This window comes from Nycticebus coucang, chromosome 19, assembly GCF_027406575.1.
Source record: "Nycticebus coucang isolate mNycCou1 chromosome 19, mNycCou1.pri, whole genome shotgun sequence".
NCBI lineage: Eukaryota > Metazoa > Chordata > Mammalia > Primates > Lorisidae > Nycticebus > Nycticebus coucang.
The window spans coordinates 15,083,309-15,107,914 of record NC_069798.1 but is presented as its reverse complement, the minus strand read 5'-3'; the positions used below and the strand labels follow the sequence as shown (position 1 = coordinate 15,107,914).

The 24,606-nt window shown below is 43.4% G+C and overlaps 1 protein-coding gene across 1 annotated transcript in view; it reads left to right on the top strand.

Moving 5' to 3' along the window:
• Positions 1 to 24,606, top strand: part of TMEM241 (transmembrane protein 241) — a 137,963-nt gene that overhangs the window by 65,668 nt on the left and 47,689 nt on the right. Inside the window, exons 10-13 of the mRNA XM_053571686.1 lie at positions 1,469 to 1,504; positions 3,689 to 3,723; positions 11,447 to 11,516; positions 16,251 to 16,344. Coding sequence (XP_053427661.1) covers positions 1,469 to 1,504; positions 3,689 to 3,723; positions 11,447 to 11,516; positions 16,251 to 16,344 — 235 coding nt within the window. The remainder of the gene's footprint in view (positions 1 to 1,468; positions 1,505 to 3,688; positions 3,724 to 11,446; positions 11,517 to 16,250; positions 16,345 to 24,606) is intronic.

Genomic DNA, 24,606 nt, shown 5'->3' with positions numbered 1-24,606 from the left:
TCTGTTGTCTGCCACTCACCTCCTGCTGGGAAGCCCCATTTCTAACAGGCGATGAACTGGAACCAGTACCAGACTCAGTCCAGGGACTGAGGACCACCTGTGGTTCTTAATTTTAGAAGAAAGGAGTGAGACTCATGGTGCTGTGAGATTCTTCCATTCAGCCAGAGACGGCAGGTCTGGTTGTGGCGAGGGCAGGAAACTCGGCCTTCAAAGACCTCTTTCCTCTTGCTGCTTAGGCCACTCTGGGCTGCGTCCACCAACAGCTAAAACCTGTCAGCCTTTGGCAATGTGTGCAGAGACATGGAATTTCAGTTGCCTTCCTTCAGGAACACTGCTCAGATGGCATTTTAAGGAGATGTATATGGCCAGCTGCCTTGGGCCCTCCCCCAGCTCAGAGAAACAAGGCTTTTTTCTTGTTTCCCCAGCCCCTTCCTGACATGACTCAATTTGGACTCAGAAGTCTCCCCAGTTATTATACTAGCTCTGCTCTTAGACAAAAAGAGGCCTTTGTTGCAGGCAGTCAATGGAACAGCCTTGGTGAATGTAATGAGAGAAAGTAAGAATTCATCGTTCCTAGACTGGCTAGCTGGCCTCTGGGCTTTGAGGACCTGCCTGAGGCTAAAGGGAATGAATGGTTCTGAAGGGAATGACTCCTGAGCGAAGGTCATACACTCTGAGAACATGGGGGCATTCGCTCCCTAGAATACCTTTTGTTCTTCCAATAAAGTGTATTTACAGGAGGAAGCCAGCAGAGTTGCCAGATAAAACACAGGATGCCCAGTTAACGTTTTTCAGATAAGCAGCAGTCATGTTTTTAGTTTAAGTATATCCCATGCAATATTTGGAACATACAGTACTCATGTCGAAACGTTACTCCTTAGCTGAAAGGCACATTTATTTGAGTGCCTTATATTTTTATTTGCTATTAAGATAGCTGACCCACCAGTGAAAGTTGGCCACAGGCGAAAATGTGTGTGATAGAGCTGAACTAGGATGTGTTTTTTTTTGTTTTTTTTGTTTTGTAGAGACAGAGTCTCACTTTACGGCCCTTTGTAGAGTGCCGTGGCATCACACAGCTCACAGCAACCTCCAACTCCTGGGCTGAAGCGATTCTCTTGCCTCAGCCTTCCCAAGTAGCTGGGACTACAGGCGCCCGCCACAACACCCGGCTATTTTTTGGTTGCAGTTTGGCCGGGGCCGGGTTTGAACCCGCCACCCTCGGTATATGGGGCTGGCGCCTTACCGACTGAGCCACAGGCGCCACCCGTAGGATGTGTTTTTAAAATAATGAACCAGGAACTGGTTTTGAATATAAAGTACTCTTCATCCTATTTATTGATACTTTACAAAGGTGGTAACTTAAATAAATAGAATTTATTAATAGAGGATAATGACTATTTTATGTGTTTAAAATGCTTCTATTATTTTTGTATGTTTTATCTTTTTCTCTCTTTCTCTCATTCCTTAGTGACATTGACCAGCAGTATTTAAACTATATATTCAGGTAAAATATAATTTATATTTTTAAACCATACATATCCTTCTAGAGCTAATGGATTTTTATTTTCCAATGTTATTTTGATCAAAGGGTTCTGAGCCAACGTGCTTGCTAGGAAGGCAAGTGAAATAATTTGTGAGATGACCAGAACTGAGGAAACCAAATAGTTTTCCTCCCCTTAGACCTAGCAAGAGGGGCCTTTGTCCATCCCTGAACTTCAGAGGGCCATAGCCCTCCCCTGGGACATGGCATCAGAAAGACCCAGAGCCTAGCCCCTCACTTCTAGACTGTGCCTCCCCTAGTGGTCCTAGCTCATGAGCACAGGGTCTCCCTGGGTCTGTCTTTCCAACTCATTCCCAGGCCCAAGGAATTTCCTGAAGGAGGCTCTTAGTGGAAGGGGTGCAGAGTGAGCGTGGCCTTACAGCCTCAGTGTGTGAGGCCCTCGGGCTGCTGTTTGGAGCCTGGGGTGGAAAGAGAAGGGAGTATGTTGGCAGCCAGGAGCCAGAGGCTGCAATCTGACATGAAGCCCCAAGACATCTAAGAGTTTTCAGTTTAAATCTAGACTTCAGCGTGTTTTGAAGGTGTATTTGTTAAGGTACAGTGAAGCTTGATTTATAATATGTAAATATGGTGTGTGGACTTCTATTTGTATCTTTGCTCCATGCCAAGCAGAGAATGGGCCTGCTAAACAGAACAGCAGGGGCTTTCTGGGACTTGAGTTGTCCCAGACTGTGCACTTCAGGCACCTAAGAGGCCAAGTGAGGTTTGCTGCTGGGAGCTCCCCTTTGCCTACCACAGCCACCCCTAGTATAGAGGACCAGGTCAGCGGCATGCCTCAGCATTTGGCCGTGCTGATGACGGGAGGAAGTTACTTGCTGAAAACGTTCAGTGTAAGCTATATTCTTCATTTGCAGATAGAGCTCATAAATATCTTAGTATTTATTAAGATCCTTTTTGAGAGCAAGATTGGCCCCAAGCTTGGCTGTGGGCCTCTTCATCAAAACAAAGGCCACCATTCGATTTCCCACTGGCACTGAGTGCTGAATGATCTGCGCTGGCTTAGTTTTGTGGGCCGTCCTTGTGTGTGGCTAGCCCGGAGGACTGCCTGCCAGGGCGCAGAATCAGTTTGCACTCTCAGGGTTTTGTTGTTGTTGTTGTTGTTATTGGGTTTTTTTTGTTTTTTTGAGACAGAATCTTATTATGCTGTCCAGGGTAGAGGTAGAGTGCTGTGGCATCGTAGCTCACAGCAACCTCAGATTCCTGGGCTCAAGTGATCCTCCTGCCTCTTCATTCTTTCCTTCACCCTTCCTCCTACCCTGTGCCTTATAGTGTTACCTGTTCACACTCCACCTCCTTATTTTGCAGATGTGAGTTTGTGTGTCAAAGGGAGACAGATGGGAATTCTCTTTAGGACGTGACTTAGACAGAAAAAATGTATTGGAAATACATATCAGGCCTCACACTTGATCCTACCTTAACAAATATTCCTTCAAACAATCTGGAATGTGTGGAAATCATATTTCTTTCATATTTTCCCAAGAAAATGTACTTCACTCACACTCAATAGCAAGCTTTAAGATTCCAACCTATTTGGAGTTTGCTTTTTATTGCTTAAAAATAATCTTGGTAGGCTCAGCACCTGTGGCACAGTGGTTACGGCGCTCGCCACATGCACCGAGGCTGGTGGGTTCGAACCCAGCCCAGGTGAGCTAAAAAAAACAATGAAACTGCAACAACACAAAAAATAGCCAGGCATTGTGGCAGGCGCCTGTAGTCCCAACAACTTGGGAGGCTGAGGCAAGAGAATTGCTTAAGCCCAAGAGTTGGAGGTCGCTGCAAGCTGTGATGCCACAGCACTCTACCAAGGGCGACATAATAAAACTCTGTTTCAAAAAAAAAATAAAAATACTCTTGGTAAATTTGGTGAGTATGATAACAGGGCAACAAGGGGCAAGAGAAGTGGTACAGCAGACCCTCCGGTGGGACATGGATTCTCATAGTCCCATGCATGAAATAATTTGAGAGATTCTCACTTTATCTGAGGAGCTGGACTGAGGCCGACTGAGACCAGTCAGTGTACACAGTTTGCATTCAGGCACATTTAATTGTTTCCAAGTAAAATGGGTGGGGATTTATGGTCGTGGGGGTGCCAGGGAAGCTCCCTTGACTACTTTGCTGTGTCTTTTTCAGCGTGGCGCTCCTGGCATTTGCATCTCATCCCACAGGTAAAGGCAGCTAGACTGTTACCTTGTTTGTAGTTTTTACTACCTTGCTTGCTCAACACAGCCTGCGTATCTCCGAGCGACATCTCGACATTTTGTAAGAGCACATAGTTGGAGAGAACAGCCTTCCAGGATGTCAAACCGAGAGGTTAGGAATGGCCCACATCTTTGAAACTGCTCTTAATAACCCATTACGGATTCATTACCCAGGCATTCGCCCTTATCTCTTCTTGAATGTTGTCCTCAACGTTTTCACCTGGTACAGCTCAGATACAGCGGCAGGTCTGTCACCTGCTGAGTCAATGTGCTTATTTTGTCCTCTTCTAAAATTCCTTCTCCCAGCATCCAGAATTAATTGTGCTTTAGTGCTACAGCCAAAGGATTTGGTGAGAAAGTTCAAATTTGCCCTCTTTCCAGCTGGTATCATTCGATACATTTTTATCCTATGTCACCATCCAGTTTTCACAATTCCAGATTAAAGAAGTCAGTTTCTAAAACTTGTCTTCACCGTGTTACGGCCTCGGTTTACTCTGTAGTTGCTTTTCAGATTCAGGAATTACCCACAGGACTCTATTCCATCGTGGTATTTTACTCTGAAAGACTTTGAAGTTGATGCCAAAGATAAAACAATTATCATCTGGGCGCGGCACGTCTGAAAATACCTGTGTCATTGGTCGTGTTCTTTGTGGCTTAGTGGAGGGTGGTGGAAAGAAAGAACATTGACTCAGAGGATTGGAACTTTTCTCAGCTCCCTCGCTGAGTGGCCTGAACTGCTTTTTTAAAACAACTGTCTACTGACTACTTGTGCATAAGGCGTGACCCAAACTCATACAGTCTCAGTCTTCCCATCTACGAAATTAAGAAAGTGGACTGGGTCCTTTCTAAATCCCCTTCTAGCTTTCATCCTGTGCTCAAGGCCTGTTTCAGACTCTCTGGGCACGTATCTTCAGGGAATTGCTGATAGTGACTCTGGAGTGATGTTTCTAGATTGTACATAACATATCTGAACCTGTGTCTCGTAGGGATAATTTGAATTACGCTCCACTTATCCACTCTGAAGCATATCTCCTATTGTCTGCCCCCTCCTGCAGCCGGGTGATATCTCAAAACTCTGAGGGTTGAATGCCCTTTCCACCATTTGTTGAAAGTCAACTCTTTGTAAAACAATCCTACAAAGCCACGTTGTCACCCTAAAGAGCGTCCACTTATCCCTACCGTCGGTCATCTGCTATTTATTTGTTTATATAGAATCTGACTCTGTCGCCCTGGGTAGAGTGGCGTGGTGTCATCAGAGTTCATAACAACCTCAAAAACTCTTGGGCTTGAGCGATCCTCTTGCCTCAACCTCCCAAGTAGTTGGGACTACAGGTGCCTGCCAAAATGCCCGGCTAATTTTTCTATTTTTAGTACAGATGGGTGTCTTGTTCTTGGTCTCCAACTCCTGAGCTCAAGCAGTTCTCTTGCCTTGGCCTCCCCAGAGTGTTGGGGTTACAGCTGTGGCTGCCGTGTCTGGCTGGTCACCTGCCTCTAAGTCGTGCCTCTGTTCCTTTACAGAGCCAGGTAGTTGCTGCCCAACAGACATTTAAGAACCTCCTGGGTGTCCTCCCCCTTTGAAATATGCTTTTGTCAAAGCCCTTGGGAAAGTTAAGTTTACAGACTCTCCTGGGTTTATGTGTTCATTTACTTATTGAATTATTTCTAGTAGACTTTAGTGAGTAATTTTCACCTACAGACATCACCTGGCCCTTTAGCTAAGAAGCTATCCTTGTTCATTTGTTACATTCACAAGGATGAGACCTGGAGGGCATCTTACTGATTTTCCTGGGTGCCACCAGATTTTAAAAATGAAGAAATTGAATCCCCAAGGAGTTAAATGATGTGACCAAGGTGACACTGAATAGGTGAGCAGCAGCGGGAGACTGGAGTTTAGGTCTCCTGATCCTCTTCCCACGGTTTTCTTTTGAAATGCCACTTGTTCAATGATCCTACATTTTATCAGAAAGGGTCCCAAGCAAGAGAATACTTTTGTATGATGTTTCTAAATTTCTTTCTGGAGCTTCTCTTGTTCTGTGGGGTGTTTTAGCCTCCAGTTTCTCAGCTTGGTAGCTGCTGGTAATAGTTTGTACATTTTGGCCAATAGCCCGACATTTTACCTCGAAGTATTGCTAAACTTTTAGGTCAATGCAAGAATGAATACCTCAGGCACTTGGTTGCTTTCTGGGAACATAAAGTAGCCATAGCCTAAGGTTGTAGAATAGTAATTTAAAATAGGCTTCAGTTTCTTTATGAGATGATGAAAATGTTCTGGAATTAGATAGTGGTGATAGTTGTACAACTTTGTGAATATTCTAAAAACAACTGAAGTTTATATTTTGAAAAGGTGAATTTTATAGTCTGAAAATTATATCTCAAATGGAAAACATTACATGTAGATGGAGGAAAAAGAAGTCTCTCTGATCTAAGAAACTCTTTTGGAGATTAATTATGCTGGAGGAGGATAGTTGCAAAGAATAATTTTCCTTCAAGTTATACTTTTAAATTAAAAAAAGAAAAGAATGGACATCAGATGTTGGCTTCCCCTTCCTTCTGTCCCATCTCATGGTAAGTGATCAGGGATCTGTTTGTGGTGGGCAGCCTACGGCCTGGTGGAGCCTGTGGGATCCATCAGACAGAGTGTTAGCACCTTGGTCTTGAAGGACTCCTGTCTGTGACTTTGGGTTTTTACAGTTTTACACTAGTTGAGGTGATATCATTGGAGAGGCCAGGTATAGAAAATTTGCCTTGGGGAGGGATTTGCTGGGCTGTGACACTGACTGTGCCTCTTGTGTCAGCAGCAGGGTGACCGTGGCCTCCCTTGCTGTAGAGGAGTAGGACTACTCTTACTGGGTGGCTTGAATTCCTGACAACTTGTTAGCTTTCTCACTGGACCCGTGGGTAATCTAGACCATTTTAAAGCTAGAAAAACACTTTCTTCTTCCCCAGCCATTCCATCTAGAAAAGCCGTTCTCAACCTGTGGGTCAAGAGCCCTTTGTAACAATGAAAATACATCGCAGGTTGAGAACCCCTGATCTAGAATGTCCGCGGTGGGGCCTGAGTGTGGACAGGGAGAGCTGTCTTCCTGACTGCCACCTGCCATAGTTAAGACATGGTCAGTGCGGCTGTATAGATGCAGTCTTTTTTGAAGAATCTGTTACTACTTTCTGATATTTTAAAGCAGGGCTTGATTCTTTTTGGTTTCTTCTTATCCCTTTTGTCGCTTACATCTTAATTATTTGGTAGTACTTTAAACATATTTTAAAATTGGGGCAGCGCCTGTGGCTCAAGGAGTAGAGCACTGGCCCCATATGCCGGAGGTGGTGGGTTGAAACCCAGTCCTGGCCAAAAATTGCAAAAAAAAAAAATATTTTAAAATTGAAGGCCGGGCATGGTGGCTCATGCCTGTAATCCTAGCACTCTGGGGGGCTCAGATGGGTGGATTGCCTGAGCTCAGGAGTTAAAGACCAGCCTCAGCAAGAGGGAGACCCTGTCTCTAAAAATAGCCGGGCCTTGTGGCAGGCTCCTATAGTTCCAGCTACTGGGAGGCTGAGGCAAAAGTATTGCTTGAGCCCAAGAGTTTGAGGTTGCTGTGATCTATGATGCCAATAACACTCTACAGAGGGAAAAAAGTGAGACTTTGTCTCAAAAACAAATACATAAATAAAAATTAAAAATTGAGGTACAATTTACATATTTGAAATGCATATGTATTAAATATCCAGCTTGATCAATTTTGGCAAATGTACACACCTGCGTGACTCACCCCCCTCTCAAGATAATGGAACATTTCTGTCACTGCAGAAAAACCTCCTGTCTCACACCTACTACAAATGCCTCCTCCACTGATCTGATTTCTGTGACCAGAAGTAAGTTCTATCTATTCTTGAGCCTGGTATATAAATAGAAACAGTATTTTTTGCATCTGGCTCTTAAATTCAGTTCAGCGTTTAGAGATTCATTCATGTTGTGTATTTCATGAGTTTGTTCCTTTTTGCTGTTGAGTGGGGTTCCATCCTATGAACATACCACATTTTATTTGTCTATTTACCTACTGATATTCACCTGGGCTGTTCCTAATTTGTGGCTATTATGAATAGCCAAAAAGCCACTATGAACATTCTTAATACAAGGCTCTTTGTGGACTTATACGTTCATGTCTCTTGGATAAATAGGAGTAGGAATACCATCCAGTAGAGTAGATGTGTGTTTAACCTGCTAAGAAAGTGCCAGTTTTCCAGAGGGTTTACGCTATTTTATATTTGTATCCTGCAGTGTGAGAGTTCCGGTTGCTCCACATTCTCACCAGTGTTTAGTGATGTCAGTCTTGTTTTAACTATTGTGGCCTCTAGACAGTGCTTTAGACTGAACTTCTGTCCTCACTTACGAGCTCCCATCATTACCTATGAGCAACCAGAAAGATGAGCTTTTTAGCAGATGCACCTTTGGGTACACTGGGGTGTGGTGCTAGGGGGATAGTTCTTCATGCTCTGGGTCAGACCCTGCCACAGTATTTGCTTCTTGAATCCACCTTCCCTCTAGCCTTTCAACCTCACAATTCCTATTGAGGCTCCAAGAGTCTTAGAACCTTCCTTGAGAAGAGTACCACCTTTCCCCTCACATTATTTGAAGCAGTGGTAGAGAAGAGAGATTTTTCCCATGCTTAAGAGTTTGCACTGCCCGTTTGTATGGGGCCCCTTAGCTGTGGTGTTCAAGAGGGAGGAGAATTTCAGAGACTCAGAGGAGGAGGAAGGCCTACAGGAATCTAACCCCAAAATAATCTTTTTACCTGTTGTGTCTGTTGCTCATGTGAGATGAAGCAAACAGCACTAATTACTCCCTGGAAATGACTTCCCATTTCCCTGCCAGGTCTGAAGGCAAAAATGTGAGAGGAAATTTTCTTCATGTTCAGATATCAATTAGTCTTGAACGTGGCAATATTGTGGCACACTTTCCACTGTGGCAATTTCATGCTCTGTTATCTTCAGAGAAACAGGATTCATTCCCTCAGAGTCAGCAGAGTTTTAACTGTGGAACAGGACAGTAAGGGCTTGACTCAGACTTTATTTTATAAGCCACATATTGCTGCTGCTACAAAGCTTTAGCTACTTAATCCGCACTTCAGTGGTGCAGTTATGCACTAGAGGGTGCAGGAGTGTTATCTTACGAACATCTTTACACATTTTTTTAAGGCTCCTGGATTAAGTTCTCATGCGATTGGGGCCGGCCCACCATGCCGCAGCCTCTGCTGAGAGTATTTATAGCATAGTCACCAACATTTGCCATTGGGGGGTGGCTGTGAACCCTCTGTGTTTAAGGGGAGGACTTTAGCAAAATAGAAGGCAGAGGGGACAGATTCGAAGAGAACTTTTGGGGTCAACTCAAATTGAGGACCATGTAGCCAACTGGAAACAGGAACATTCTCTCCAGGGAGAGCAGGAGTTGATGGGGCCTTTCAGATGCTCTCAGCTCAGCAGTGGCCATATGGGGGGTGGGGGTGTGCTGGCCCACAGTGAGTGTGGGACGAGCTCTGAGGACTTCTTAGTTCTAGGAGCAGGGACAGATGTGAAGTCAGCTATGTGCTAAGTGAGAAACGTGAAGGTTTTAGAAATGGTCAAAGGTAGGAGAGGTTATTCTCTTACTTTCTGTCTCTCTCCATGATTTATAGACTCTGTTTTCAGGATTTGAGTGGAGGTTATTATCTAACCAGTTAATTACTTAGGACTGTGCTTTTCCCCCTGATTTCCCTCCCTCCCAGTCTTTCTGTTCTTCAGACCTCCCCTCCAAAGCTTAGCTGGGAAAAGTTGCCAGTGTGCTGTGAGTCCAGTTCTCTCCACTCTGGGGATAAAGGCTGGGTGCTGAGAGGGGCCTCAAGGTCCTGGTTTCCGTCACTGCCCTGCCATTCTTCATCATTTCACTGCACTTTCTCTCACACTGAGAGGCAGGTTGGGAAAGAGGCGGGAACTGGCAGCTGCCCGAGAGACAGAGCAAATTCTCCCTCCACCTACCTAAATGGGGCTTCTGGCCATTTAGGTCCAGGGTCCCCAGGGGTTAACTCATCTGTCACTGCTATGGGGACAGAGACTTCAGAATATGTTTGTGCTAGGCTGGGCACAGTGACTCACCCCTGTAAATCCAGCACTCTAGGAGGCCAAGGTGAGTGGATTGCTTGAGCTCAGGAGTTCGAGATGAGCCTGAGCAACAGTGAGACCCCATCTCGACTAAAAAAAATAGAAAATGTTAGCAGGGCATTGGGCGCATGCCTATAGTCCCAGCTACTTAGGAGGCTGAAGTAGGAGGATCACTTGAGCCCACGAGTTGAGGTTGCCGTGAGCTATGACATCACAGCACTCTGCCTAGAGTGACAGAGTGAAACTCTATTTAAAAAAAAAAAAAGAACGTGCTTTTCATACACTAGAAAACTGAGCCTGGTGTTGTCATTTCCAAAGTCCCTCAACCACGCTAGGTCTCGATTAGGCAGTAGAAAGAGAACGAGAGCTCTTAGCTTCTTGTTGGACTACAGGAAACCCTCTCCTTTAGTTAAACACATATGCACACACGAAACAAAGACAATGACAGTCATGATAAAAAGCAAAAAAAAATCCTCCAGAGAAATAGAATTCAGAACTTGTCCTTCCCAGTAGATGGCTGAGTCATGTGGGCTCATTCAGGCCTGTTGTGTTATTTTTTCCAGAACGCTTGAACTAGGTGTAGTGGTGAAGGGAATGCCGCCTGGGTGTTCCACTGCATACCTAACCTACTGCAAATACTTAGGAAAATCACCCTCTCCCTCCAGCGCCCCAGAACTGAGAGACAGGCCAAGGCCCAGGGGTCTGGAAGACCAGGCTCTCCAGGGGTTCAGGAACTCCAGATTTGGAAAGATTAAGATATCCGCTGTGGAAATGCTTAATTCCTTTTCTCTGCACATTTTTGGAACACTTTCTGCTTTTTTAATCTCCTGACTTCTTGTTTGTGACCAAGTTCAAATTCCAGAGAGGGAAGCAGCTAGTATGTGTGATTATTTCCTCTTGCAGCAAGTGGAACTAAAGGAATGAGCTTACTTCACAAGAAATAAATGTACCCTTTGGACCTCACACTAAAATGAGTATGCACAGTCGGTCTGGCCCTTGTGCTATTTGTGCAATAATTAAACAGAAAAATGAACAAAGATGTCAGGTGAATGCATTTGTGATCTTTTTAAAAGACACAGGCAGAAGAGAAGAATGTTTGCAAAGATTCTTTTTTTGCTGCATGTGCTCTTGAGCAGGGCTGGCTGCTTGGTAAAGGGGAGAGATCCTAGGGTTTGGGTGGACTGGAGTTCTCATTCTGGCTCAGTAGTTTTAGAGTTGTGCAATCTCAGACATGTCTAACCTCTCTAGGCTCTGCTGAAATGGGGATAATAGAATTGCAGAGTTGTTACGAGGATGGGAAGAGTAAGTACGTACAGCTTTTAGCATAGGTCCTGCACAAGCAGGCTCTCACCAAATGATCATTATTAGAATTCTGCTGTTGATATTAGACAATGCCAGTGACAGAGCCCCTAGGAATGCCAGAGTGAACTCACTGCTGGGCAACCCAATTCACAGAGCACTGCCATGCGAGAAACCCTGACCTTGCATTTCCCTGGGCAGTTGGGGGTGGAGGGCCGTGTGGTGCCTCATGGGCCGTTGCTCACCATTGCTGTGCCCACAGGTGATCTCTTCAGTGTCCTGGACTTCCCGTTCCTGTATTTCTACAGATTCCATGGCAGCTGCTGTGCCAGGTAATCTTGAACTTGTTAGTATGTTTTCTGTCCTGTCAGTTGTGTCTTCCTCTCTGGGAAGGGCAGGGTCCCTGCCGGTGACCTGTATGAGTGACAGGAGAGAGTAGGGTTGGGTCCTGCGGTGATGACACAGGTTGGCCTTCAATAGGCCATCACCGAGCCCACGCAAGCACTTGGGGCTGGGCCCTATGGAAGCCCCTAGTCTGCAGAAGTGCCTCAGCCAGGGCTGAAGTTTTCAAACTTGCTAGTGAACTGGGATCCCCCCCCTTCCACAGCAGATGTCACATAGAACTTCAGTATATAAAACTGGTGAAGGGAAGATTTGAGTCCAGAGATGCACTGTCTGAGCTTCCATCTTGGCCTCCTTCTTGTTCCTGAAGGAAACTTCCAAAATAACCTTCACCAGACCCTTGCTCCCTGAGAAACAGATTTTGGAACTATGACTAGGAGATGTCTGGACTAGGTGACCATTAGGATTTGGCCTTGGGAAGGACCCAGAGCTGTAGGCCAATTAGGTGGACACATCTAAATACACAGACGTTTACACCCAGCCCTTCTCCCTTTCTCTGATATGATCGCCATTTTGCTTGACTCTGTTGTGCTGAGAAGTGGCAAGGCTTCTGTGGACAGTCTCAAAGGATGTGCAGTGATCTGTTGTGGTAGAAAGACCAGACCTGGTTGAACCCCAAGATTGCTGCTTCCTAATTGTGTGATCTTTGGGAAAATTATCTCATTTCTCTTAAGTCTTAGTTTTCTTTTCTTTTCTTTTAAGACAGAATCTCAAGCTGTCTCCCTGGGTAGCATGCCATGGTGTCACAGCTCACAGCAACTTCAAACTCTTGGGCCCACGTGACTCTCCTGCCTCAGCTTCCCAAGTACCTGGGACTCCAGGCGCCCACTACAATGCCCAGCCATTTTTTTGTTGCAGTTGTCACTGTTTTAGCTGGCCTGGGCCGGGCTAGAACCTGCCACCCTCAGTATATGTGGCCGGTGCCTTGTCGATTAAGCTACGAGCACTGCCCTCTTCGTTTTCTTTTCTCTTCTTTCTTTTTCTTTACTTTTTTTTTTTTTTTTTGAGACAAAGTCTCATTCTGTGGCCTTCTGGTAGAGTGCCGGGGCATGATAGCTCATAGCAACCTCAAACACTTGGGCTCAAGTGATCCTCTTGCCTCAGCCTCCTGAGTAGCTAGGACTACAGGCACCAGCAACAATGCCTGGCTATTTTTTTTTTTTAATTTTAATTTTATTTTTTTCTTTAGAGACCTTTCTTTAGAGGCCTGTTCTCTTGCACATTAGCTGGGATTAAACTGACCTGCCCAAGTGCCTGGGACTTGTTTCCTGTCAAGAGTGGTTATTTGGCCAAATGGCAAATGGGGTGTGGGGGGAGCCCAGTTATTTGCCACAGAACAGCGCAGCTCTCAGCCCCTTGATGTTGGCTTTGTGGGGTGGCTTTGAGGCTTTGTTTCCACCCCTTGTTAATCTGCAGCTTTCTTGTAACACAACATGGTAAATAGTTTATTTTAAAGATCTGGAAAGCTCTATTTCAGTGTTTCTCAACCTTTTTAATCTCACAGCACACTCAAACCTATGGTTAAACTTCAGAGGCATACTTAAATTATGTTGATTTAAAAAAAAAAGAGTAAAAAGTTCAAGGTGTGCCTTGAACTTCTTTCAAAAATAATTTAATTAATGATTTTTACAAATTTTCATGGCACACCAGTGTGCCGAGGCACACCAGTTGAAAATCACTGCTCTAGTTGAATTAATTAAACTTTGTTACCTTTCATCCCTTGCTACAGAGCTTAGCCTCTTTAGCCATTTCGGTGCCTCCACCATGATCGCATCTGAGACTGGGAGGTCCTAGGGAGCAAAGAGAGGGGACACAGAGACCTGGGGCTAGTGGTAGCCACAACCTGAAGACCCCATTACCAGGGAATCTCCTTTTCCCTGGCTTCTTCGCTTCTGAGAGCCTCCCTCTGCTTTCCAGCTCTGCATCCATGGCAAGGGTTAGAAGATCTGAGAATGGAAAGTGAAAGTGAGGGATCTGTGAGTAATTTAGAAATGACTCACAGACATACAAGTCCAGAGATGGGAAGGAGTCCTAGATCCTTCCATAAGTATATGGGTCCCAGTCTGGGACGAGTTTATTCTGGCCCTGTGCCAAGGGAACAGGTAACATGGGATCATGTCCTTCTCTGGCTGGAGGTACAGAGGAGAGGAAAAGACCCAGGGGAAGGAGGTCTGGGAGGTTGGACAGGTACCTGTGGAGTTGTTACTTCCTTGGGATGGGAGCCACTAAGAAGCACCTGGACCACTGGATGCCTCACTTCTCAGACCCACCCTCCTGGCCGCAGGCACCTGGAACATCTCACTCTGGCTGGTCAAGAACACATTTTCAAGGCTGGGCACAGTGGCTCATGCCCATAATCCTAATACTTTAGGAGGCTGAGGCGGGAGGATCACCAAAAAAAAAAAAAAAAAGCCTGGGGTGGTAGTGACTATCTGTAGTCCCAGCTACTTGGTGCTTGGTGGGGGCCAAGGCAGGAGGATCACTTGAGCACCAGGAGTTCAAGGTTACAGAGAACAGGAGTGTTCAGCACCAGGAGAGAAGGTTACCTAGGTCTGTAACCTATGATTGTGCCACTACCTGCACTCCAGAGCAAGACCCTCTCTCTAAAAAACAAAAGAAAGAAGGAAGGAAAGAAGAAAAGAAAGAACACATTTCCACAGGAATAGCCATGGAGACCTGGATTCTAATTGTACCCGTGCCTCAGTTTCCTTGTTAACCAAGTGAGAGTTTGGGGCTGGGTAACCTTTCTCTTCTCAGAGTGTCTGGTTTCCGTAAGATAGGATGAAGACTGCTGTGCTTGTTCCTACTTTATAAACACTGAACCTGAGAAAAGAAAGAGGATTTGGTTATAGTCATGAGAAATCCAGGTCACCTGGTGTGATTGGGTGAGCCTGTCACTTACCCAAGGGGCCTGTTTGCCTTTTGAGTGTGACTTGATGTCTTACTCCGTAACTGTTCAGTCTCCCGTGACTGCAGATGCAGATCTGAACAGGTTCTGCGGGTCATCAGGGCCAACAAGCTGAGCTACTCACAGGGGAAACCTAATGCCTGTCTCTGTCCAGCTGCAAGAATGTGGCTTTGAACTAATCTAATCTGATGAAGTGAAATTACACGTTTCCATGATGTCTGGCCTTGGGCATGTCCAATTTAATTCAACCAGCTTCCAATTCAAGCAGCCAAACATTTATTGAATATGTATTATGGCTGAGGCCCCATAGCAGTCACTGTGGAGGAAAATACAAAGAGCAGCCCAGGACTGAGCCCTTCCCTGCCTCTGAGAGCTTCGCGTCTGCATTTGAGCAGCACATCAAAGCCTATGGTAAAGGTCAGCCAGGGGTACGGTGCCTGAGACTCTGGAGGTACAAATGAAGTCCTTGCATGGCCTGCCTCTCTGGCTGGAGGTGCAGCTGCAGTCATCTGTCTTCCTTATTTTTTTTTGAGACAGAGTCTTACTCTGTCACCTAGGCTAGAGTGTCATGGCCTCAGTCTAGCTCACAACAACTTCAAACTCTTGGGCTCCAGTGATCCTCCTGCTTCAGCCTCCTGAGTAGCTGGGACTACAGGCACCTGCCACAATGCCTGGCTCATTTTTTCTATTTTTAGTAGAGACGGGGTCTCACTATTGCTCGTGATTGTCTTGAACTCCTAAGCTAAAGGGATCCTCCTGCCTCAGCCTTCTAGAATACTGGGATTGCATACACGTGTGAGCCACTGTGTCTTTCTTTTTAATTTTCAATTATAAATAAAAGTCACACTCAAACCACCACCTGCACGCACGAGCGCGAAGTCTCCCCCTCTGTCTCTCTCCTTTGGCGTCTCTCTGCCTCCCTCTTTCCCAGCTGTCCTGCAATCATGTGCTGGGAAGAGTTTAGAGCTCCCTTTGCTTTGGTCCTGATCCCGCACTGGTACTTCTGACACTGGTCCCAGCGTAGGCATTACCTCCCATCCCACTGCTGGCCCAGACCTCTGAACAGCCCCAAGAAGCTGCCTCATCCTCAGGCTCCAACGAGAGCTTCTTACGGTTCACACGTGCGTGTCGGACTTCTGGCCTGAGTCAGCCACCTGTGTTGCTGGAGGTAGCCTTTCACTCGGGTTCTTACCCTGAGCCCAGGGGCCAGTCAGTACCCTTCCTTCTCACATGGTGAGTTTCCCTTTGGAATTCTTTTCCCGCCAGTTTATTTTGCTTGAAAAAAATTGAAACCCTGGGCGGCGCCTGTGGCTGAAAGGAGTAGGGCGCCAGTCCCATATGCCGGAGGTGGCGGGTTCAAACCCAGCCCTGGCCAAAAACCCAAAAGGGGGAAAAAGAAAATTGAAACCCTACCTTGGTGAGCGCCAAAACTGTAGAAGTAATATGGGAAGGAATAGGGGTTCTCCTCCACATTTTCTTTTCCTTTCATAATTTAGCCAGAGACCTCCTCGATTTCTAGCCCTCCCCCCCTACCCCTACCCCGCCAATGCTTCTGTCATAGCTCCTAGCTCCTTAGAAAAGCAGAGCTAATGGATTTTTAAATTTTGGTGTTTTTAGGCAGAGATCACTAGAAAACACAGATGAGTTAGAGGTTTGTAATAATTCAGAATTAACTGGTAAAATGTAGCAGAAACGAGTCAGCTATTGGCTAGAGGATGACAAATCTCATTTATAAAATAATATTTTCTCCTTCCAGTGGATTTTTAGGATTCTTTCTCATGTTCAGTATAGTGAAGCTAAAAAGCCTTCTGGCCCCAGGACAGTGTGCAGCCTGGATTTTCGTTGCTAAGGTAAGTGAGAGAGGAGGGTGGGAAAATCTCTCTTACGAGCTTGTGTGTCCAACATTCTCAGAGCCTGAGTAATGTGATATTTAATCTTGAAACCATTTCCAGGCACTGGCCCAGAGCCCGATCCTTCATTCATTTTGGTAATGATTTCTGATACCTTGTGCCTATTTTATCATCAGGACGTATTTAATTTTTATTATATCCTGGAAGGTGATCATGGGTAGGCCCCTTAACTTCCCTAAGCCTTAATTTATCCATATGAAAATAAGAAGTTTTGCCAAAAATTCTCTAAGCCTTCTCCAGCTCTAAGGGTCTAGACTCCCAGATGAGTGAAATAGTTCTGATTTTCTCTTCCTGGGGGAAAGGAGGGGGTCCAGAGCTCAAGTGGTTTGTCCAAGGGGAATCAGCTTATCTCAGATGACAAAGAAATGAAAATAGACAAATGGCCAGTTGGGGGCACTTGGGTGAAGCCCAAGAATGGCCTTTGTGTATCGAATGACTGCAACTGAAGCATAAGGTAAAGCGTGAGGAAAGGAAGGGCCAGGAGAGCGGCTGAGGGATGTGCTTTGAGGCCACCTTCTTTCCGTGGGGCATTTCCTTTCCCTCCTGTCTCTGAAGGAGTCAAGTTTCAGGGCCCCAGGTGCTGCTTCCAATGAGTGCAGTTTTAAAATGTAATCTAACAAAATCATTATTTAAACTTGGACCTTTGGTCATCTTTATGTTTTCTCTTTGGTTGATTTTTATCCATGAAAGACCCCAAACATTTTCCTTTGAAAATAGGTTTCATAGGAATATTTTCACTCGCATGATCTGCTTTTTAATAGCACAAATAATCCCAGTTCCAGCAGAATGTGAAGCGTGGTTGACATATTGAATTCTAGCATGACAGAGCAAAGAGGCTGATGAAACCTGTTCTCAAAAAGCAACTAGAAAGCTGGGAAAAGTCTGTCAAAACATCCATTTCAGCTCTCTAAAAATTGACCAAAGGCACACAACAAACTGAGAGGCATTTGTTCATGAAAACTACTAACCTTTGGGGGAGGAACAGAATGAATGTGTGGCGTTCCTGACTGTGATCATTCCTGTTTCCTCCTCCCCAGCTCTGTCAGTGTGATCATTCAACCAGAGCGGGGCAGGCTGTGAAAACCAGAAAGCTTGCTGCTGCTTCCAGAAGGGGCTTACTCTATTTGGAGGATTGTCTGTTAAACTGGCAGCCAACTCGGCAGTAAATGAACAGAAAAGCCCAGGAACTCTACTAGTTTGAATTTATAGTCCTCCTTGGAGCAAGCAATGGACCACTGACCAAGTGGGGGACTTACTAGATGGTTCTGGGAGGGGAGACAGCCATCAGGGCCTTGCTGGCTCTCCATATACCCCAGATGGATCCTAGTCTGTGAGCATGAGCCACGGACATGGAGTAGGCTCAAAATATCCACAGAGGAGCCTGTGTGCAGAGGGGATATGAAAGCCTGCAGGAAGTAAAAGCTGGGACAGACATTAAAAATAGTCTGAGGTTTGAATGTGCTCCCCAGCTCACCCACAGAGTCAGGAGCTGAGAGTGGAAGGTTTTCTGGCTCAAGGTATTAGACCAAAACCTCTAACTAGACTTTGCCAGAACACTAAGCTATGCAGACATGGGGATGACCCCTACCTAGAAGCCAGACTTAAAAGCAAGGAGAAAAGTTGGGGAAAGAAATCAGCAACTGTACCTTTTTTATGGGACAGACTTAGTCCAGGAATATTACTAAATAAGCAAAACAATAATAGTGACAATCCTATGGGAAAAGTCAGGATTCGGGGTTGCTACCATATATTATATAAAAAGGCTCAGTATTCAACAACAACAAAAAAGAGATATTCAGAGAGGCAAAATGTGATGTATGTGCAGGGAAAAAAGCAGTAAAGAAGCATAATCTCCGAGTGTCTGTCCTGAGATGTAGGATACAGCTGAAAAAGACTACAAAGTAGCTATTTAAAGATATGTAGAGATCAGAAGGAAATCATGTTTTAAAAAATTAAAGACTTAATAAATACAGAATCTCAATAGAGAGAAACATTTATTATTTATTTATTTATTTATTTTTTGGAGACAGTAGGATTACAGGTATGAGCCATCATGCCTGGCCTGAGACCAATTATTTTTAAAAGAACCAAATAGAAATTCTGGAGTTGAAAAATACAGTAGATGAAATGAAAATTCTCTAGAGGGACTCAACATTTGAGATGAGAAAAGAACGAATAAGTAGAAGTAAAGCAAAATGAATCATTCAATATAAAGAACAGATTTTTTAAAAATTGAAGTAATGTGAACAGAGCCTCAGATCTGCCTGACATCAAACATATCAGCATATGTGTACAAAGAATCCCAAAAGAAGAAAAGAGAGGGATAGGAGAAATACCTGAAGAAATGATGGATCAAAACTTCCCTAATTTGATGAAAAGCATTAATTTACAGATCCAAGCCCCTAGTAGGATAATCAAAAAGAGATCTATACCTGGACACATTATAATTATACTTTTGAAAGACTTAAAGAAAATCTTGAGGGGCGGCGCCTGTGGCTCAGTCGGTAAGGTGCCGGCCCCACATACCAAGGGTGGTGGGTTCAAACCCGGCCCTGGCTGAACTGCAACCAAAAAATAGCTGGGCGTTGTGGCGGGCGCCTGTAGTTCCAGCTACTTGGGAGGCTGAGGCAAGAGAATCGCTTAAGCCCAGGAGTTGGAGGTTGCTGTGAGCTGTGTGATGCCACGGCACTCTACCTTGGGCCATAAAGTGAGACTCTGTCTCTACAAAAAAAAAAAAAAAGAAAATCTTGAAAGCAGCAAGAGGAGGATGATTCAACATGCATGGGGGAAAAAGATACAATTAATGGCTGACTTCTTATCAATAACAGTGGAACCACTTGGCATGGTGACTCATCCTTGTAATCTGAGCAGCTCAAGAGTCTGAGGTGGGAGGCTCTCTTGAACCCAGGAATTTGAGACCAACCTCAGCAACATAGTGAGATACCATCTCAATAAGTAAATAAATAAATAGTCCATCTCTGTCATTTCCTTTTTAAAAAATTCTGTGAAAGGGGAGTTATGAAAGAAAGAAAAAACAAAAACAGTGGAGACAAAGCAGCAGGATGACACTTTCAACATGCTGAAAGAAAAGCTTGTCAATTAAGAACTCAATATACAGGGAAACTATCCTTCAAATATAAAAGAGAAATAAAGACATTCCTGGATAAAGACTGAGATACTTTTTGCTAGCAGCTATATCAACAATTACATTAAATATGAATGGAATAAATACCTTACTCAAAAAACCCAAACCCAACTATATCCCATCTATAAGAGACATATCACAGAGTCAAAGAAAACAAATAGGGTGAAAATAAAAGAATGGGAAAACATGTAGCTGCAAACAGCAACTATCAGAGAGCTGGCTAGAGTGGTTATATTAAAATCAGACAAAGTAGGCTTTATAACAGGAAATAGTGCTAAAAAATAGGGATATTTGATAATGATAAAAGTGTGAATACGCTAGAACAGGGGTGGGGAACCTTTCATGTTGAAAGGCCAAATTAATTTCACTATAACCAAATAAGGCTGCATTCAAGAAATTTAGTTAAATACATTTAAAATTAAATATACTTAAAATGTACATTATTTTGTAAAAATCTAACTACTATGTACTTAATAATTTCAAAAAATGCAAACTGTTCATTTTATTTTATTTTACTTTTTTTTTTTTTTTTTGAGATAGAGTCTCACTTTGTTGCCCTCAGTAAAGTGCTGAGGTGTTATAGCTTACAGCAACCCTCAAACTCTTGGGCTCAAGCAATTCTTTTGCCTCAGTCTCCCAAGTAGCTGGGACTACAGGTGCCTGCCACAATGCCCAGCTATTTTTTTAGAGATGGGTCTCACTCTTGCTCAGGCTAGTCTTGAACCTGTGAGCTCAGGCGATCCAACCACCTCAGCCTCCCAGAGTGCTCAGATTGTAGGCATGAGCCACTGCCCCAGCCTAAACTGTTCATTTTTAAGTTATCTATGCTTTCTTTTTTTGAGACAGAGTCTCATTATGTCACTCTCGGTAGAGTGCCATGGTGTCACAGCTTACAGCAACCTCAAACTCTTGGGCTTAAGCAATTGTCTTGCCTTGGCTTCCCAAGTAGCTGGGACTACAGTGCCCACCACAACACCTGGCTATTTTTTTGTTGCAGTTGTCATTGTTGTTTAGCAGCCCCAGGCTGGGTTCAAACCCACCAGCCTCAGTGCATGTGGCCAGCGCCATAACCACTGTGCTACGGGCCGAGCCTAACTGTGCTTTTAATGACTTTGTTGTATCTGGGGGGGTTTTTTGGAAAGCATTTGAAGATTTCATTGCAGCACAGAGGTGTGTAGTTTCAGTTACTCTCCTAACTGAGTATCAGACATTTGTGACCTTAAGGTGTCTTGATTTGAATTAGGTAGGAGAACATAGATTCATAGCAATAAGTGATTGAAAGCAAGAAAGCATTTTCTGGGCATGTTGCTGAAAGTGTGGATATTCTACTGCATTTTTCCATATTCAGTTGGATCTTTTTTAACATCAAACAATGACTTTAAAATATCATCTACTGAGAGGTCAACCAATTCCATCTGTAGTTCTTTAGGTGCCTTGTGATATCAACTAGGTGAGGCCGAAATGCTAATTTCAGTGTGATGTCAGGATTCTGAAAGTCACTGAACCTTTCATTGTATTTTCCAATTAATAGGTCTATAACATCTCTGTGTTCTTCAAATGATTCTCATATACTATTCTGCTCATCTATGATCTTTGCTAAGTGTGGAAAATGGTCTTTTGAAGGAATGTTTTGAAAAAAGATAGTTTTTTCAAAATGCTCGGATTTTTGCCACATATCATATGTAGACTTAAGTTTACCTTGGAAAGAAATATTCAAGTCATTTTGATTTGACATGATATTACACAGAAATACTACATTCCCATAGAAATCTTCTTTTAATAATTCACATCACTGACTCTGTTCTTCATAAAATTTATCTATTCCTGCGGAGGCAAAATTTTGACTTAACACCTGTCCCTGCAGTAGTGAACGTGCTTTAAAATGATAGGGCAAATATACCCTGAATACTTCATTGTTCAACATTAGCACATTATAAAATTGACACTACTGTGTTGCAAAGTGTCACGTAAAATAGTAGCTTTAGCACAGAGATTTTATTGATAACAAGATACGTGAAAAGAAATGAGAACACTTGGATCCATTAATACTTCATCTGTGCGATAAACCCTTCCTGTTTTCCTGTCATGGAAGGTGCACTGTCTGTGCATGCACTCACTAGAGTTATGACATTTATCTTGAAGGTTATTGAAGATATATATTCTTTGTGTTCTATTTGCAAGAGTGCCTAACCCAAGTAACCCTTCATAGCAAAGAAAATATTTTGTTATGCCTACATGAAGTATAAAACCTGCTCCAAGTCAGTAATATCAGTTGATTCATCCAAAACAAGTGAATAATGTATATATTTTCCTGTCGAAGTATTGCATGAATGGTTTTGTTAAGTTGAAGGCTAATTCATCCGGCCGATGGGCTATGGTTCTCCTTGAAAGAGATTTGGATTTAGTCAAAAGGCTGCATTCTTTGTGCTTTGAAACATTGTAAGGGTCTAAGCATCCTTCAACTTTGACAATGCATCCTTTCACAATTTCTGCATCACTGAATGGCTCGCCCCCCACACCAGGATACACAATCTAAATTGTACACACATTTTATGGCCACCCTGTGTAAACTACATTATAAGTTGCTTCAGTGGCATTATTTCCAGCTCTTATTGCTGCTTTAAAGAATTGTCTTTGTCTTTGCTTTTCTTTTTTTTTTTTTTTTGTAGAGACAGAGTCTCACTGTACTGCCCTCTGGTAGAGTGCCATGACGTCACACAGCTCACAACAACCTCTAACTCTTGGGCTTCCACGATTCTCTTGCCTCAACCTCCCGAGCAGCTGGGACTACAGGCGCCCGCCACAACACCCGGCTATTTTTTTGTTGCAGTTTGGCCTGGGCCGGGTTTGAACCCACTACCCTCGGCATATGGGGCTGGCGCCCTACTCACTGAGCCACAGGCACCGCCCTGTTTTTGCTTTTCATCTTTTAATTTCTCTAATGCATCCTTTTGTACCTCTCCCTCTAAAATATTTGTGGTCTTTATGAATATTATAATGCTGATGAGTATTGAATTTCTAGTATCACAAAGCAAGAAAATCATCTTATCTTTAGCAGAAACAAGATAATATTGTAATTCCTAATCCTCATTTAAAAAACCTGTTTTCTTCCTTCAGCATTCCCTTGATCTTTGACATGATGGGCTATTGAGCAGACAGAATTAAAAAACACTGTTCAGCTTTGCAACTATTCACAAATCCACTTCAAACAGAAACACAATGCACTGTTGTCAGAAGCTGGTAACAGACTGGTGTACTTGACCCCCGTAAACTCTCCAACCAGCCTTGTGTGGTAGTGGCACCAGTCAGGATGGGGGGTGGGTTTAGAACTAAATAGCTGTCAATTTAGGCCTTATGGGTTATTAATGTTCTAATTATGCCAGTTAATCTGAGAAGATTATTTTGTTGAAACTTATTTTATTCTTTGGTATTTTAAGTATGTCCATTTTAAAAATAAAACAAAAATATAAAAAGATGAACAAAATGTGTTAATAAAAGGATTTGTTCTATAAAATTTGGATTCAGTCAAAAGGCTACACTTAAGGACTTAGAAGACCACATGTGATTCCCCACCCTACACTACACTGACCAAGAAAATAAGAGAATAGAAAAGAAATTATCAAAGTTAGGAAGAAAAGTAAGTACATAACTACTGGTCCTATAGAAACTAAAAGGAATAACTTCATTTACATTTTGAATAACTTTATACTAGCAAATTAGACAATTTAGATAAAATTAAAAAATAGTGAGTAGGGTGCCGGCCCCATATACCAAGGGTGGCAGGTTTGAACCCAGCCCCAGCCGAACTGCAACAAAAAAATAGCCGTGGTGGGCGCCTGTAGTCCCAGCTGCTCGGGAGGCTGAGGCAGGAGAATCATGGAAGCCCAAGAGCTGGAGGTTTCTGTGAATCCTGTGACATCATGGCACTCTACCGAGGGCGGTAAAGTGAGACTCTGTCTCTACAAAAATAAAAAATAAATAAAAAATTACCAGAAAGGCACAAATTGGGAAAACTGACTCCAGAAGAAATGGAAAATCCAAATTCACATGACAAGTAAATAAATGTAAGTAGTAATTAAAAAGCTTCCTACAATAAAAACCTCAAGCCAGATGTTATTATTGATGAATTCTATCAAATATTTAAAGAATTGTTTTCAAAGTCTTTTAAAAATAAGAAGAGAAGTAATTAACTCCCAATTTATTCTATGAGGTTAATTACCCAGATACTAACGCCAGACCAAAAAATCATAAGAAAACTATAGACCGGGGGGCAAGACACGATTGTAAGAGGGTCTTTACCTAACAAATGCAGTTAGTGTAACCTGGTTTCTTGTACCCTCAATGAATCCCCAACAATAAAAAAGAAAACTATAGACCAATATCCCTTATGAACACAGATCCTTAACCAAATATCAGCACACCAAATTTAGCAGCATATAAAAAGGATTATGTGCCATGATCAAGAGAGATTTGTCCCAGGGATGCATTAATTAATGTAATATGTGTACATTATATTAATAGAATAAAAAACAGACATGGTCATTTCAATAGCTTCTGAAAAAATCATATGACAAAATCCAACATCTATTCACGATGAAATCTCTGAACAAACTAATAAGAGAACTTCCTCAACCTATAAAATCTGCAAAAATCCTAAAAAAAAAAAAAAATTTGCAAAAATCCTGTAACTAACATTATACATAAGGGTGGAAGAGTGAATACTTTCCTTCTAAGATCAGGAGCAATGCGAGAGTGTTCATTCTCACCACTTCTGGAAGTATAATGGAGATTTGGGGAAAAGCACAGGCAAAAAACATTAAGAATAAAAATAAATTGGCCAGGTGTCATTGTGGGCACCTGTAGTCTCAGCTGCTCAGGAGGCTGATTCAAGAAGATAACTTGAGCCCTCTTGAGGGTTTGAGGTTGTAGTGAGCTAATGATGACACCATAACACTCTACACAGGGTGATGGAGTGAGACTCCATCAAAAAAAAAAATTGTCTTTATTCACAGATGAGATCACCCTCTATGTAGAAAACCCCAAGAAATCCATAAAAA